General features: G+C 34.6%; 1 protein-coding gene across 1 annotated transcript in view; it reads left to right on the top strand.

Annotated features, from left to right (window-relative positions):
• Nucleotides 1-17,014, top strand: part of CBLB (Cbl proto-oncogene B) — a 221,686-nt gene that overhangs the window by 106,079 nt on the left and 98,593 nt on the right. Inside the window, exons 4-5 of the mRNA XM_077771790.1 lie at nucleotides 6,123-6,279; nucleotides 13,906-14,027. Of these exons, the coding sequence (XP_077627916.1) occupies nucleotides 6,123-6,279; nucleotides 13,906-14,027 (279 nt within the window). The remainder of the gene's footprint in view (nucleotides 1-6,122; nucleotides 6,280-13,905; nucleotides 14,028-17,014) is intronic.

The following is a 17,014-nucleotide window of genomic DNA, read 5'->3' on the forward strand; positions in this document are numbered from 1 at the left end:
TTTAATGTTTTATTTATTTCTAGGAGAGAGAGAGAGACAGCGTGAGCAGGGGAGGGTCAGAGAGAGAGGGAGTCACAGACTGAAATAGGCTCCAGGCTCTAAGCTGGCAGGCAGCACAGAGCCCCACGCGGGGCTCGAACCCACGAACCGCGAGATCATGACCTAAGTGAAAGTCGGACGCTTAACCGACTAAGCCACCCAGGCGCCCCCTCACTGTGTTTTTGACGTACATTTCTCTGATACTGAATAGATCTTTGTTTGTTGAACATTTGATTCTTTGTGTATGTGAAAATCATTTACTCAATTTTTGAGTAGTCATTATTAATATGTAGATGTGATTCTTTTGTTGATTGTATGTATGTAAATAGTTGCTCCCAAAATGTGGCTTTTTCACTTTGTTAGTGATATCTTTTCATGAACACAGGTTTTAATTTATCTTTTCCTTTATCCTTTGAGCATTTTGAGCCCTGTTTAAATTTTTGCCTGCTCCAGAATGAAGATATTCTCTAGTTTCTTCTTAAAAAAAACAAACACTTTAATCCTAGACCTAAATATGAAAGATAAAACAATAATCTAAAATTAGATTTTATGTGGTATTAGGTAAGAGTCAAGATTCAGTTTCTTCTGTATGTGGATCCATTTGACCAAGAAGCATTTACTGAAAACATCATTCATTCCCCGCTGCTGTTTAAATCTAATTGATGTTGCATATCCACTATCTAAATATGGTTGCATTTTTTTTTCATTTTGTTCCATCTATATGTTTATCCTTGTGCTAATATCACATTGTCTTAATTATGTAAAGAGTAGAAATTTGTCAGTGTTGTTCCTATTGAAGACTGGCTTGATTATTCTTGGCTTTTGACCTTGAGTATAAAGTTTAGAATTAGCCTATCATTTCCTACTACAGAAATGTCTCCTAGAATTTTTAACTAAGGTTATAGTAAATCTAAACATCAGTTTGGGGATAATTGATATCTTTACAGTATTGAATCTGCCAATCTGTTAAAATTTTATATCCCTCTCCAATTGTGTGTATTTATGTTTATCTTATGGGTTTGTTCATCTGTTGTTAGATTCATTTCTATTTATTTGATATTTTCAGATGCTATTGTAAAACTCAAGTATTTTTAAATTTTATTTTCTAACAATATATTGCTTACTTATAGAAATACAATGGATTTTTGTATGTTAATTTTATATTCATACTTATAGTTATATAGTTATATTCATATATTTACAGTTATGTTGATTTCTCTCATTTCTTCTCATACTTTAATCTGTAAATTCTTTTGTATACCTATACATACACATATAAAAACCATGTTTCAGGCAAATACTATTATAATTCTTGTTCCTAATTGATTCTTCTATGATTATATAATCTATTTTAAAAGTTTTAGTGTATCTTTTATTTCTTAGTGTATTAATATGCTCTAATAGGTCACAGAGATAAATAAAATAATCACTCATACTCCTACCACGATCCAGTTATTATTATCAGTTAAAATATGTACTGATTTTTCCAAACATTCTAGATAGTTTTCATTTCAGCATTGGATCATAGAGAACATATTAAATATGTCATGGACACTTTTCCATGACAATATTCTTTTGTACAACTGTTAATTCCTTGTTAAGATATTATAATCTTTGGATATAATAATGTCCTATTATTACTATTGAACATATTTACTTTAGTTTTTTGCTATTATGAACAACACTGGATTGAAGAGACGTATGGTTAGATATTTGTGCTACTGTGTATATATGTGTATAAATATATATACATATAGATATATATACGTGTGTGTATACATACATATATATATTTTTTAACATAATTTTGTTAGGTAAAATCCCAGAAGTAGATTTTTCAAAAAATATAGGCTTTTGAAACTTACTGACAAATTGCCTTCTAGAAATGCTGTATAAATTCTCATTCACACCAGAAGTATATGACTTTTCAAATACCCTACCCTTTGTTTGCAGTCACACCTTTATTCGGATTTTTTTCATATGAGTTAAACACAAAACATACATCCTTTTATGAATCTGTGATGTCATGAAAATGTTTTGCCTTTTTTTTGTTACAATCTCCTAACATTTTTTTGTCTTCCATTCCCTTTACTGTTTTATTTTAAACTGCAAGATTTTCAAGTTAGAATATCTAATATATTTTTCAGCTTTCATTGAGAATGAGAAAGCCTGGAAGATTGAGTGACTTGTCAGTTGCTGACCTATTGACACCTTTGCAGTTTTGTTTCCCTGTATCTGTTTTTTATTTATTTCTTTAAAAATATTTATTCATTTTTGAGAGACAGAGAGACAGAGCATGAACAGGGAGTGGCATAGAGAGAGGGAGACACAGAATCTGAAGCAGGCTCCAGGCTCTGGGCTGTCAGCACAGAGCCAGAGCGGGGCTGGAACTCACAAACCGTGAGATCATGACCTGAGCTGAAGTTGAACGCTTAACCAACTGAGCCACCCAGTCGCCCCTCCCTGTATCTGTTTTTATCTGAAAGGCCACTCACTCTATTTTCAAGTCTAAAAAAATACAATTATTCTTCTTAATAAACTGACCAAGACTTATTATCTAACAACAAAATTATAATGTAGCCTTATGTTAAGTTCTTATCTGTCCTGATATTATATGAACAGACTATTACTCTTTTTGTGTTCAAGAGTTCTGTGTAGTGGAGAAAGTGAGTGGAGCACAAACTTCTAGACTTTTCCATGTAACACTCCCATGCCTTCCCTGAACACAGTTTAATTACACAAATTTTAGTACCATACCTTGTTCGTCTTGGACTGAGGTGAATAAGATAACAGTTCCTGTTCCCAAGGAACTTCATTCATCCCATGGGATTTCCAAGAAACACACATCTTTTTCTATAGCTTTTGCAAATGGCACAAGTTTGCAAGTTTATTTACAAGTGGTTCTGAACCAGCCACACTACCTGGAACATTTAAAGTCTTTCTTAGGCAAATTACTTAACCTCTTTAAGCCTCAGTTTTCCCATCTGTATCATGAAGATAAGTATATTATCTGTAGAGTTATCATGACAAACTCTGGTAATAGATATAAAGTGTGTCGTGACTGGCAAAGAGAGCATACCATCAGTAAATGGCAACCGTTATTCTTACACCTATTCTAAGTTGAAAAATCCTGAAATCATTATTATTACTATAAGTGCCTGACTAACCATTGGCCCCGTATACCATTCTTTGTGGATTCACAGTCACTAGTCTTTTCAGTAGATTTTGAAGTTAATTCAACTTGTACTTACAGTGATTTATAATTGAAAGTGGCGAAAGGACAGATGAAAATATTTCTGGACTGGGGAGAGCTTGAAGCTTTTCTGTTCCATTTCTTTTTTATCTTCCTCTTTTCCTATATTTAGCACAGTGAGATTTGTACGTATTTGTAAAACAATTTGTCATTAATATCTTCTCTGACCTGCTTCATCTATAGGGAAAGAGAGTAGAAACCACTACTCTGTGTTGTTGCTGCAGTTTTATTAAAGGTGTGAAAAAGCTATCCTCTCTTTTTTCCCTCCCCCCATACACATCAGCAAAGAAGGTGGCAGTAACTTGATGTTCCCCTTGGAAAGGTTAGATCCTTAGTCCAACAGTTTCAGAGCAATTTATTTTTTAAAGAAGTCATTGCATGCTGTTTCCGTTCTTCACTCATGAACCCCTCCTCCTCCCCCACATTTTGTATGGTGGGTGTTTGATTCAGCTGATCAAAGGAAAGGTATCTGTTTGCAAATTTTGTACATACTTACATCACCAAATAATGCCCTTCTTCTTAATCCCTGTTGCTGCCCTATTTAAGTTTATTTGGACTTTAGGTTTATCACAAGTGAACTGTGAGCAAGTGTCATTTACACAAGTACCACAGAAATGTAGCTTGCGCTTTGTGAATTATTGTTCCAAAGTGGTATGTTAGACTACAGTTTTAGAAGTTCATACTTTTTAAAATAATTTTATCTAGGAAATCATTGAGTGTAGAAAGGAGTTATGGTCTGCATGTACCTTAAATATTGGGATGAATAGTTTTTTTTATGGTAGCACCTTTTTAAAGGTGTCTGGCCCATTGATTTACTTTTTGTACTTCATATACAAGACAAGTTTCTCTTAACATTTCCTTATTGGAAATGTTACAAAATTAAAACATAGGCCATTCTTAAGTCAGCAGTTCTTTGTTCAATATTTAAAAATTTTGAATATTAAAGTTTGTGTCCTTTATGTGTTGAGTATTTGAAACTTGAGAAAAGACAAATGTGCTTCTTAGGTACTACTTTAGCAGTAACTGTAAGGAAACTGGACACAATTGCATATTTACACTTTGCCATAAATCAATGGCCTTCTAACATTATCAGAAGTTTTCCTTGTTTTCTGAAAACAGCAGCATTTTGTTAACCTTAATCAGAGCCTGACGTGTGTTTCTTCTAAACGGCGTCTGATGTGGTGTGTCTCTTCGGTTCTCTGTGGTTTCCTGTTTTTTTTCATACATAGAGAAAAGCCTTTTGATGTAGTCAGCCTCGTGTTTTTTTCTTTTAATGGTATATCAAACCTAAACTTTCTTATAAATACAGCATAGTGTTGTAAGCCTGTCTCTCCATTCATTTATTCAGCTTGCCACAGACCACTCCTCTGGAATTCCTCCAGAGAATTTACTTTAAATATGCCCCCCCACCTATGTTTTTTGACATTACACATTCTTATTTCTACCCTGTATGTGTGTCCTTCGAGGACAGATCGTATCTTATATTTTCATAGGTGTATTTATTGACAGTGCCTTGCCTTAGCAATTCATAGATCAATGACTCTCAAAAAATGTCCCCACACCAGCAGTGTCAGCATCACTCGGGAACTTGCTAGAACTCTAAGTTCTCCAGCTGCGCCTCCGTCATGCTGAATTAGAATATCTTGGGTTACAGATCAACAACTTCTGTCTTAACAAGCCCTTCCATGATTCTGATGGATGCTCAAGTTTGACAACCACTGCAGTAGATAATTATTGAATGAATATGAAGTTGTACATTTATGGTGATGCTTCACTGGAAGAATTGGTATAGGAAAGGACCAATATAGTCCATTCTGCCTAAGTCTTTTATTTCTTAAGAGATAATGGTAAAGAAAAACCTAATACTGAAGTATGTATAGTCTTATAAGAGGGCGTGGATAGCCCTTATGATGTCCTACTGTGAAAACTGCAGCTTAAAATGTTAAGGAAACATGAATGATTTCTTTCTTCCACCAATTCAAGAGTAGACATTTAACATTCCAAAAGGAGGAAAATTAACTATGAGATGAATAATGAGTGTTACTTACTTTCATGGGGGGAAGGAAGTAGGTGAGTGTCAGAAACTGGTCAGGTGGAGGACTGGGAGATTTCCCTGGATATCAGTTTTTGTTCTTCAAATTTATGAAGCACGTAAATGCATTGCTTGATAAAAATTTTTATACATGATATTTAAGAAAAGTAATTTATCAATAAATAAATTTCCATATGTTAACCAGTATGGTTGGTTAAAAACTATTAAAATTTTCCTTTGTATTAATATGAAAGGTTAAATAGCATGTACTCTATCTGCAGAATACAAGGAAGTAATGACTAAAATGTCTTCATGACTTTCCACCTGAGCTTTCTCAAATGGTGGCTATAAATTACTCTTTTGTGCCATATATACATAATTTCTATTAATATGAGCCCATAGTTTTATTGTTATTTTAAGGAAATAGAGGGGAAAAATTAACCTGATGCAGTCAAAAGATCTTATATACACAAGAGGTAAGACACACAGGACTTTGACCTAATCCCTTCTTTTGGATGTATTTTTAGAAATATGTTGGTATCCAAGGATTGTTTGAGAGAGAAATTGACTTAGATTTTTTGTCACATTCTTAGCAAATGGAAAACAATCCAGTTAGCAAAACCCATTACATGTGTTCTGAATTATGAACACCTATTTGTCTCTTTTGTCAACTATTTGTCCTTTAGCACAAATGCAGTTGATTATAATAATGTTATGATTGAATTCTGCTGTTTCAGTGGAAGGTATGTCTTAAATGACACTTGATTCAATTACTTTTTTTTTTTTTTTCTGACACAGAACTATCGTACCATGGAAAGTATTCAGACAGTGCCTTCATGAGGTTCATCAAATTAGCTCCGGCCTGGAGGCGATGGCTCTGAAATCAACAATTGATTTAACTTGTAATGATTACATTTCAGTTTTTGAATTTGATATTTTTACCAGACTCTTTCAGGTAAGCTTTCTATTTGCTGAATCCTTTCCTCCCTCCTGATTTCCGTCATATGTGTGCATGTGGTGTGCATATGTTCGTTCGTGTGCACATGTGTGAGTACATCTCTCTCACACATACAAGCATGTGAGAAACAGTCTCATTTTTTGGTAGTATATAATTTTGAAGTCGCTGACATAAGGTTTTGGTCATTGCTATAAGTTTAGGGTTTAAAGTTCGGAGCCTCAGGTGTTAGGAGGCTGGTGATTGCCTGTTAGCTTTGAGAAGATGCATGCAAAGGAGCTTTGTTTTAAATTTCCTATTTAGTCTCTCACTTTACTTTGTCTTTTTAGCCCAGTAACTGTCAGAATGAAAATCTTACGGGTGGGTGTATGCTGAGGTTTTATCCCAACTTTTCTGCTTTGTGTCCTGTGTTCATTAGGTGAGAAGGGAAATAATAAACTTCACAGTAAATAGTGAATTTATCATGTTCTGTATAGGTGATCCCTGTGGTGTATATTGTTTGCTCATTTAGCCATACGTTACAAATTATTTTCATGTCCGTAAATCTTTTTCGTCAATATAATTCTTGATTTTCAGTTGCTCTGTAATATTTTCATCAAAATAGTATGTCATTACTTTAAAAAATTCCTGTTTTGGAAATTTAGGTTTCGTGGGGTTTATGTCCTGTTTTCTAATATGTATGACTATGACATTAACCTTCTTGTCCTGTTTATTCTTTTTCTTTTTTAATCTGTCCTTTGTAATTGTCTTCACATAGCTTTACAGAAACCGGTATCATTAAATGATGTAAGCTGTTTGCTATCATTTTATTCTTTTGTATATCTCCATGGAATTACACTAAACATGAAGACTTGAAATTTGTGTTTTGAATTTGACTATGCCACTAAATTGTATATCACCTATGGTGTTCAATTCAAGTAGTCACAAAATGAAAGAATCCCAAAACACACTTGGTTGTATCCTGATGGAATTTTTTATTATTTCTGTCTCAGGAAGATTTATTTGTTTGAAACATGCTTTCAACAAATGCTGGAGTATAATATTGGTTTTCGTGTTTCCTATGTTATAAGAATTTTGCTTCTCTGATTTATGATTCTGTTTGGCACTATTTGCAAGGATCTGGTGACTGATTTATGTAAGAAAATAAAATTGTGTGGGATTAACTTTTAATTTATAAAAGAACCTGTTAACAGAAGGCAAATTAACTCTTGTCAACAATACTTATAGAATACATTGTTTTTATTACAACTTTCAGATCATAATTCTACCTAGGTGTATAGGATACGAAATTAGATACATGATTGCAGAAACTGCGTTTGCATATCTTCAGTTCACATTAGTTTCATGATTATTCCCTTGGTATATACAGGCACAACTTGGAGATGCTTCAGGTTCAGTTCCAAACCAGTGCAATAAAGTGAATATCACAATAAAGCAAGTCAAAATATTCTTTTGGTTTCCTAGCGCATATAAGTTATGTATACCCTACATGGTAGTTTATTGCACGTGTAATAGCATCATGTCTTTAAAAAGCAATGTATATACTTTAATTAGAAAATATTTGATTGCTAAAAAATGCTAACTATCATCTGAGCTTTCAGTGAGTCATAATCTGTTTGTTGGTGGAGGGTCTTGGCCTCGATGTTGATGGCCACTGGCTGATCAAAATGGTGGTTGCTGAAGGCTGGGCTGGCTGTGGCAATTTCTTAAATAAGACAACAATGAAGTTTGCTGCACTCATTGACTCTCCCTTTCATGAACAATTTCTCTGTAGCATATGCTACTGTTTGAAAGCATTTTACTCACAGGACTTCTTTCAAAATTGGAGTCAGTCCTCACAAATTCTCCCGCTCTTTTATCAACTAATATTCTCACCGTTGGTTTCATTTCAACAATCTTCACAGCCTCTTCACAGGGGTAGAGTCTATGTAAGAAACCATTTTCTTCCCGCATTCCTAAGGAGCAGCTCCTCTTCCATTAAAGTTGTATAATGACATTGTAGCAATTCAGCCCCCTCTTTAGGCTCCACTTCTGATTCTAGTTCTCCTTCTGTTTCCATCACATCTGCAGGTACTTCCTCCATTGGAATTTTGAACCCCTCAAAGTCATCCTTGTTGATTGTAATTAACTTCTTCCAAACTCCTGTTCATGGTGATACTTTGACCTCTTCCCATAAGTCACAAATGTTCTTAATGGCATTCTAGATGGTGAACCCGTTCCAGAAGGTTTTCAGTGAATGTTGCCCAGATCCATCAGTGGAATCTATGTTAGCTATAGCCTTACAAAATGTATTTTTTTTAAAAACAAATACTTGAAAGTTGAAATTACTCCTTGATCCATAGGCTACAGGATGGATGTGTGTTAGCAGGAATGAAAACAATATTAATCTCATTGTACATCTCCGTCACAGTTATTGGGTGACCAAGTACCTTAACAATAGCTGTAATGTTGTGAAAGGGAACTTTTTTCCTTGAGAAGTTGGCTGAACAGTGGGCTGAAAATATTCAGTAAACCATATTGTAAACAGATGTGTTGTCATCAGGCTTTGTTATTCCATTGCTAGAGCACAGGCAGAGTAGATTTAGCATAATTCTGAAGGACCCTGGAATTTTCAGAATAGTATATGAGCACTGACTTCAGCTTAAGTCACCAGCCGTGTTAGCCCCTAACAAGAGAGGACCCTGTCCTTTGAAGCTTTGAAACCAAACACTAACTTCTCTCTAGCTATGAAAGTCCTAGATGTCATCTTCTTCCAATAAAAGAACACTTCATCTCCATTGGAAAATCTCTTGTTTAGTGTAGCCACCTTCATTAATTGTCTTAGATCTTCTGGGTAACTTGCTGCAGTTTTTATATCAATTGGCACTTGCTGTTTCACCTTGCACTTTTGTATTACAGAGATGGCTTCTTTCCTTAAACCTGATGAACTGATCTCTCTGCTAGCTTCAAGCATTTCTTTTGCAGCTTTCCCACTTCTCTCAGCCTTCCTAGAATTGAAGAGAGTTAGAACTGAACCCTGCTCTAGATTAGGCTTTGGCTTAAGGGAGGGTTGTGGCTCGTTTGATCTTCTATGTAGACGTCTAAAATATGCATCATATCAGCAGTCAGCCACTTTTGCTTTCTTATTATTCATGTATTTTCTAGAATAGCACTTTTAATTTCCTTCAAGAACTTTTCCTTTTCATTCACTACTTGGCAAACCATTTGGTGCGGGAGGCCTACCTTTCAGTCTGTGTTGCCTTTCGACATGCCTTTCTCATTCAGCATGATTATTTCTAGCTTTTGATTTAAAGGGAGAGATGTGTGACTCTTTTTATTTCATTTTAACACTTTGAGGCCATTACAGGGTTATTAACTGCCCTAATTTCAATACTGTTGGATCTTGGGGAATAGGGAGGCCAGAGGACAGGGAGGGAGATGGAGGAATGGCTGGTTAGTTGAGAAGTCAGAACACACATTTATGGGTTACATTTGATATCTTTTATGGGTGTGGTTTATGATACCCTCAAAATCACAGTAGTAACATCAAAGATCACTGATCACAGATTCACTGTAACAAATACAATAATGATTTAAATATTTGAAATATTTTAAGAATTACCAAAATATGACAGACCTGAAGTGAACAAATGCTGTGTTCCATGATAGACTTGCTCAATATAGGATTGCCACAAACCTTCAATTTGAAAGCAAACAAAAAAACCCCACAAAAACACAACACAGTATCTTCGAAGTACAGTAAAGCAAAGCACAATAAAATGAGGTATGCCTGTATAGGCTGTTAGCTTACTTTTTAAAATGATTTTAAGGTACATTTTATAAAAAGATGGTGCTCCACGATACTGATCATTTTATAACAGAACCTCTTCTTTCTTTAAAGATTTCTGATAGTTTTACAAATTTTTTATTTAACATGATGCAACAAAGACATTTGAAGTAGTAGAAGCTTTGTTTCTTCCCCTGTCTTCCTGAAGGAAGAGAACAAAGATGATTTTCCTACATTAAACCTAACTGTTCATTCAAGAAAGAGTGTGTTCTTTGTAGGGAGCCTGGACGACTTTTTAGTGTGGATGTTAAATGCTCAAATGCCTCAGTTATATGTTAAAGTTATGAGGGCACCTTAATGTTAGTTAAACACTTACCCAAACTGCTATTTAATATGTGTACATATTTTCTTATAAGCTGTTTTGCTTTAAAAGAGTACAGGTAATCTTAATACTCTAAATTATGTGTATCTTATTTATGCTTACTGGGATGGGAGAGGAAAGGAGTCTTTATTTAAATAGAGTTACTGTGAAAAGTTTTAGATGACATAACCAAAAAATATCTATGGAGCAAAAATGTCTAGTCTCTTTTAAAACACATAATTACAGAAGTAGCTAAAGAACTCTTGTTACCTCCTGTATATTTCTGTGACTTTTCACTTCTTGTGGTTTCATTACTCATATGCTGTAACTAGTACATGTCCCTTAAAATATTATGAAATTCATTCTATGAATTTTCTACAAATAGAAAAGTAGACATATGAACTTTTACTGGTCTTTCATTGTATACAACTTTAAAACTTAACTAATAGCTTTTTAACTAATAATTACACATTCTATATGCAAAATATATGTTTTGTGAGTAATGTACCTGCATGAACATATATTCTTCTGCAGTGATAATGGCAGTGGCTAATTAGCAGTGAATTCTAATATCTGAATTGTTGGGAGGTGTGATATTAGCAGAATGGGATCTGAAAGTAGGTAAGGTACATGCTCCAGATTGGGATTTGACATAGAGAACTAGCATTAGGGTTTGAAGAAGTCATCAGCAGGGACTAGGAGAATTGCCCAGGAAGCGGAAGAAGAAAGGGAGAAAAGAATGTAAATCTGGATACTAGTTATACTCTTCCCACTCTTCCCTTATCCTGATATTCTGACAACACGTAAATAAATGCCAGGAAGTTGTTGGAATGATCTTACAGTGGGACCTTCCTCATTTCTTCTTTCTTCTGCCTATAATCTTCTCTTCCTCCTCTCCAGGAAGTTCAGAGATGCTAGGATTGGCAGGTACTAAAGTCCTGGAATGGAAATAGAGGGATTTTGCCTCTCTCTTCCCTCTCCCCGGGGCAACTGCCCCTTCTTCTATTTCCCCACTACTAGAGAAGATTGGGTTGCTGAGAAATGGGACAGTAAATTTGAGGGGTGGTGGGATAAGGATTGTGTGATTTGGAGGAATATACTCATGACTATGGAATATATAGCATCAATGGAGTAGGGAGCAAAAGAAGAGGAAAGTCATCCATTATAGCAAGAAGTAAGAGAGTGACAGACCAATCCAGGTCCCTCTTCCAATATAAGTTGTAAGTCAGCCGACAGCTGTTCTTGAAAATAGTAGCATTTTGGAAGAATGGAGGGAGTAGCTTCCTTAATTCAATTAATTTCTGTAATCATTTAAGAATCTGTACATTTTGTGTTGGTGGTTGTGAAAACATTTCCTTTAATCTAAAAACAAATTGTAAAAATAATTCTTATTCTCCAAAGTATTTTATTTTGCCTTCTTTAAGCCATTAGTTGGCAGGATACTAAAAAAAAAAAAAAAAAAAAACACAACAACAACACATAACTACCATGTGTTCTGACTGTGGGTTGCATTCACAAGAAAAACAGTACACAGACTCTTTCTATTACAAAAATATTTTTGTAGTTAGAAGCTGGCCCTGTGGATTTGTACTAAGAAATGGTTGCTTAATACTGTAGCTATTGGCTAAAAATGCCAATTTCATTTTTTTTCACCTGTATTCTGATCTGTGCATTGGCTCCTCGTAAAGTTTAGCGTCTTTGTAATGACTCTTCCATTAATTTTTGTAGACTTTAATGGAAGTGATCCAAGTATTTTATATTCTCTCTATCCTTGTCCTTTGTAGATTGGAAGTAGAACAAAACAAAACTAAACCCAGTGCCTATACTAGCAGTTATTTCTGTTTTTTAAAAAATAGTGTGATATTCTTCCAAGTATTATTTATGCAATTTTTAGTCATGATTTTAGAAGAAAATTAGAAACATGTTTTGTTTTGTTTTGTTCCAAGTACACAGAAACTCTGATAGTAGTGTTCTCCAGAGCTCCTTTTTGGCCAGTTAGATATTTTAGTGTGATAGGGAAGTACCCTGAAGATTCTTCTTGTTATGTCAGAATAGGTTAAAAAACTTTTCATTACTAGATCATTCTTTCCCTTGTTATCGTCATATCAAGAGATAATCCTTGAAGAATTCCACCTTGTAAATCTGAAACTTGCTTAACAATAATGAGGAACAAGTCTCAAAACAAACCAAAGCTAGGAGCCCTCTACCAATTTCAACAACTTTCACTTGGCAACATAAGATACCTTTTTTTTCTTTCATGTAGAAGATATGAGTTAATAATCTGGCACACAAGATAGTATATGCTGCCAAGTCCTTGGAATAAATGTAGCTTCAGCCTTAAAAATGTGGCAGAGATGATTCATTCACACCCTCAAGCAAAATTGTCTATCACTGACTGCCTTTTTTTTCTCTTGCCATGGTAACTGGAGGGATAGCTAATCAGATTAAAGAATTGTAAAAATTCTGTGTGTGTGCATTCGTGTATTTCTGTGAAACATTTTTAATTTACTGACTGCTAAATCATAAACCTTTTGTAATGTGTAAGAATTAGGCAGATGTGAGCACCCCAGTCTGTTACCATAGAAAGAATGGTAGGTTGGGGGTCAAGGACTTTCAGACACGTCACCAGCTAGAGGAACTTTTCAACAACAGTTATGCCTTCCTGGTCACTATGTTCTGATCCTACATTCATTGTAGTATCCCCTTGGTAAATAAGACCTGCATGTCCTCTCTCTTACGTAGCTTATGCTTAATATGTGGCCTTTGCCAAATCACTTACATTCCATGGTATGGCTTCTTGTTCTGTATAATTAGATACCTTAAAGATACAGTAGTGATCAAAACAGATGCAAAGGGAGATAAGAAATGTGATAAGAGTTAACAGTTTTAAATACAGTGGTCTGAGAAGGTTTCATTGAAGAGGTAACATTGGAGAAGAATCACTTAAGTATTTGGAGAAAGAATTCTGGTAGAGGAATCAGGAAATGTAAAACCTCTGAGGGAGAAGAGTACCTTTGTGTTCACACCAGCTACAAAGAAGCCAGGGTGCCTGGAGAAGAGGTAGAAAGTGAGGGAGTCGTGACAGATAGGCACAGCAAGGGATCTGGATATCAATCCTGTGAAGTCCTTCTAGACCATTTATAAGGACCTTGGCTTTTACTCAAAGATAGAGGGTTTTAAGCAGAAGATTGGATGTGTTTTAGGTTTCAAGATGATCACAAATGCTGTATTGGGAATAGAATTTGTGAAGAAATTACATGTTTTTCCGTTTTTGTTCTCTGTGTTCTATCCTACTTTATGCCTTATATTTCTCCAAAAGAGAATAAGGTATTTATTACATGTTTGCTGTTAGTCATTGAAGGTTGACCTGAGCCACATGAGCTCATGTTCACTTAAAAATATCCAGGAGAGTTCAGTAACTATATTAAATGATGGGTTGGTATATAATTGCTACTTAATATTATTTAGATAATATCTTTTCATTTATTCATATTTTCAGCCTTGGGGCTCTATTTTACGGAATTGGAATTTCTTAGCTGTAACACATCCAGGTTACATGGCATTTCTCACATATGATGAAGTTAAAGCACGACTACAGAAATATAGCACCAAACCCGGAAGGTAAGACTCTTTAGCAGTAATATTATGAAGTATATCTAATGATAAAGAGCTCTCTCTGGTTCATTCTTAGGGAAATCAGTAACACCCATGTGGGTGGGGAAGGAGGAAATGCTGGTAGAGCTCGTGGCACTTCTTAATTGTATCCTTTAAACTGATTTGTTGTGCTGGTACTGAAACTGTATTCATAAAGTAAAAGAGGCTATGGTACCATATAATTTGATAGACTTAAACTTTCATTAAGTCTCCAAGCTCTGGTTTTTCAAATTAGAGTAGGGTATTAGCATATTGTCTGTATTCATGACACCTGTGTTTGTGTATGAAATTGTATGTGTATATTTGAATACTTAAATATTATGCTAAAGACAAAGTAAATCAGTTTCATGTTCATTATTTTAGAGTATTTTTCAAGGTATTTAATTTGGTTCAATGATAAACACATAATGATATATAAATACATACAACTATAAATGTACATATGTTTACATATATGTATATAAACACATATAAACATATATAAGTCCATCGTTAAAATCAACCAATGTCATGTCCTTAAGAATTTCTCCCATAATACCTTATGCTTTTTTATAGCTTCAGAATTTATGTTTTATTTTCCAGATGATGAAACTGGGTAAAACTCACAGAGATTGACTGGTCAGTCCCTGTGGCTTTGGATGAGAAATCATACTTTATTAATGACAAATCTGGGATCAAAACATCTGTCTCTGGTACACGCATTTTCCCCATGTCCCATTTAGAAATGCATGAGGTACATAGTAGGCATTTGCACTGTGGAAAGCAGTGAGCTGGCTGTGGCAGCAGTGATAGTGAAGACCTGTCCTCACACTCACATTTTAGTGGGAGATGCCATTCCAACATCCATGAGTACACGGATTTCCATATCGGGGTCATTTCATTGTAGGAATGAATTTCGTTGTTTTTTCAGGGCTACATTTTTCTTTTAATACCATTTTCATCTGATTTGTAATGGAAATGGTGTTTGTCCTTTAACAAGCTAGTTTATAGTACAAGCCAGTGCTGTTGATTCCCTTTTCTCTGCCATAATGAAAATTTCCATCTTTTTTACATTTTCAAGCATTTATATGTACATAAAAAGAAGACAAGGAGAACAGAAAACAGTTTAGTTCCTGTTGAAGTCTTCTGTTTAGACTAAGGAGAGTTGGTTCTCATTGGGATGTTGGTGGTGGCTTAGATGAGTCATTCTGTTTTGGTCAAGGATCTCTCATAACCAAATTTTTCCATAACTTCTACTCCGTAGATTGGTATCAGAGTATCTCCTTGTTCTTGGAGTATGATTTGAAAGATGTGTTATGTTTAGAATTACACAATCGTACAAATTTAACACAGAGGTTACTTGGGAAATTAAGAAATCGAGTCCCTTTTATGTTCTCGTTTAAGGTCACAGAGATAAATAATGTTGGGAGAGAACATTGAGCAAAAGCCAGGCCTCATCACTATTAGAATAGTTCTCTCAATAAAAGGACAGTGCTCTCCAAAAGAATGTCTTCCTTTACTTCCCAACTTGCCCTGTAACAATTTATTCTTCTAGTCTTTAAGCAAAGATGAAATGGTCAGTCTGTGGTAAATTGTTATGTGTAAAGTGGGATGTGGTATTTAAAATGTAAAGTTTAGGAGAACTCAGTGAACAAATAAAATAATTTTGATAAATACTTGTTTGCAGAATACCTGTTAAACTGTTACTTCCTCTTGGAAAGTATTTCTCTTTGGCTTCATGGTATAGAAAATAGTGGGACCTATTCCAAGGATATTTGAGTCTCTCAGGTTTTGCTTTTTTTGGGATCTAACTGACTGCCATAGTCTGTGTGCAGTTATTTTGTCTATGATTCTGATTAAAGATTCCATTAATTGGCAGGTTGATATTCTATTTTCAGGCTCTCTAGGAGAATATGTTTTTGGACTTTCTTGAAGAGTCCTTTCCAAAGGTTCTAAAACAAGTATGAAGTTCTTAGTATTTAAAACCACAACTTCTTCCTCTCTTTAAGAACCCAGTTTTCTTTGAAAATGAAACTACATTTCAGTACTAAATGTATAAGTTAATTAGATTCAATGACTGTATAGCTGTTATATATGTTAAAGTATCCTGTACAGTTATTTTTATAGTACTTGGTTCATCAGTAACTAATGTTTATTAAGAGAGAGGAATTTCTGTCATGTACGTATAGCAATCAGGGTACTCAAATATAGCAGATTGTTGACCTACTTTTGAGCTGCTTAAGGGGTTATACAATCCAGAAATGGTTATCATGATGGCATGATTGAGCGCAGTACACTTAAAAATAACCAATCTAAAATGAAGTAAGTAGATAGCTATATTAGTAAATAACAATGAATTTAAAAGCAAATCAGTGTCTCCTTATCATTAATTTGATTTATATTTTTGAACTATTTTGCCTTCCTCTTGCAAGACATTGAACTGGACAGGGTTAGATGGCAGTCATGAACTTAATCTAGTTTGCCTTTTCATTAATATAGTTTGGCACTTTCGATATTTCATTTAAGGGTGAATGGCTGAAACACTTGAAAGAAAAGTTGTTATTTTCAGACAAGTCATTAACAACTAAAGTGATTAGTTTTAAAATTTCAAAGTAATATATTGAATTACACAGTAGAAACTGACTTAATTTCTGTCTGAGGTGAACAAATTAAATTGTTACTTTTGTTTTGTTTTGTTTTGTTTTGTTTTTAACCTTCCAAACATGATTCATGTGCTAGCTGTTTCATGTCATCAGCTGTTTCATTTAGGGCACCTGCTGATTGGGATGGCAGTAGATCCTTTGATACTCAAGTACATCAACTTCAGTTCTTTTGTCCTATAGCCCTGGAGGTATTTAAATGTAATTATTATTAGCACTTCTTATGCAGATCAGTGTATGGAGTCACACATCAATAAATGGAGAAGGACAGCGAGGTTAAAATAAGAAGATAGAAACTTATTTTAGATATTCTAA

This window comes from Crocuta crocuta, unplaced genomic scaffold (genome assembly GCF_008692635.1).
Source record: "Crocuta crocuta isolate KB4526 unplaced genomic scaffold, BGI_CrCroc_1.0 scaffold56, whole genome shotgun sequence".
NCBI lineage: Eukaryota > Metazoa > Chordata > Mammalia > Carnivora > Hyaenidae > Crocuta > Crocuta crocuta.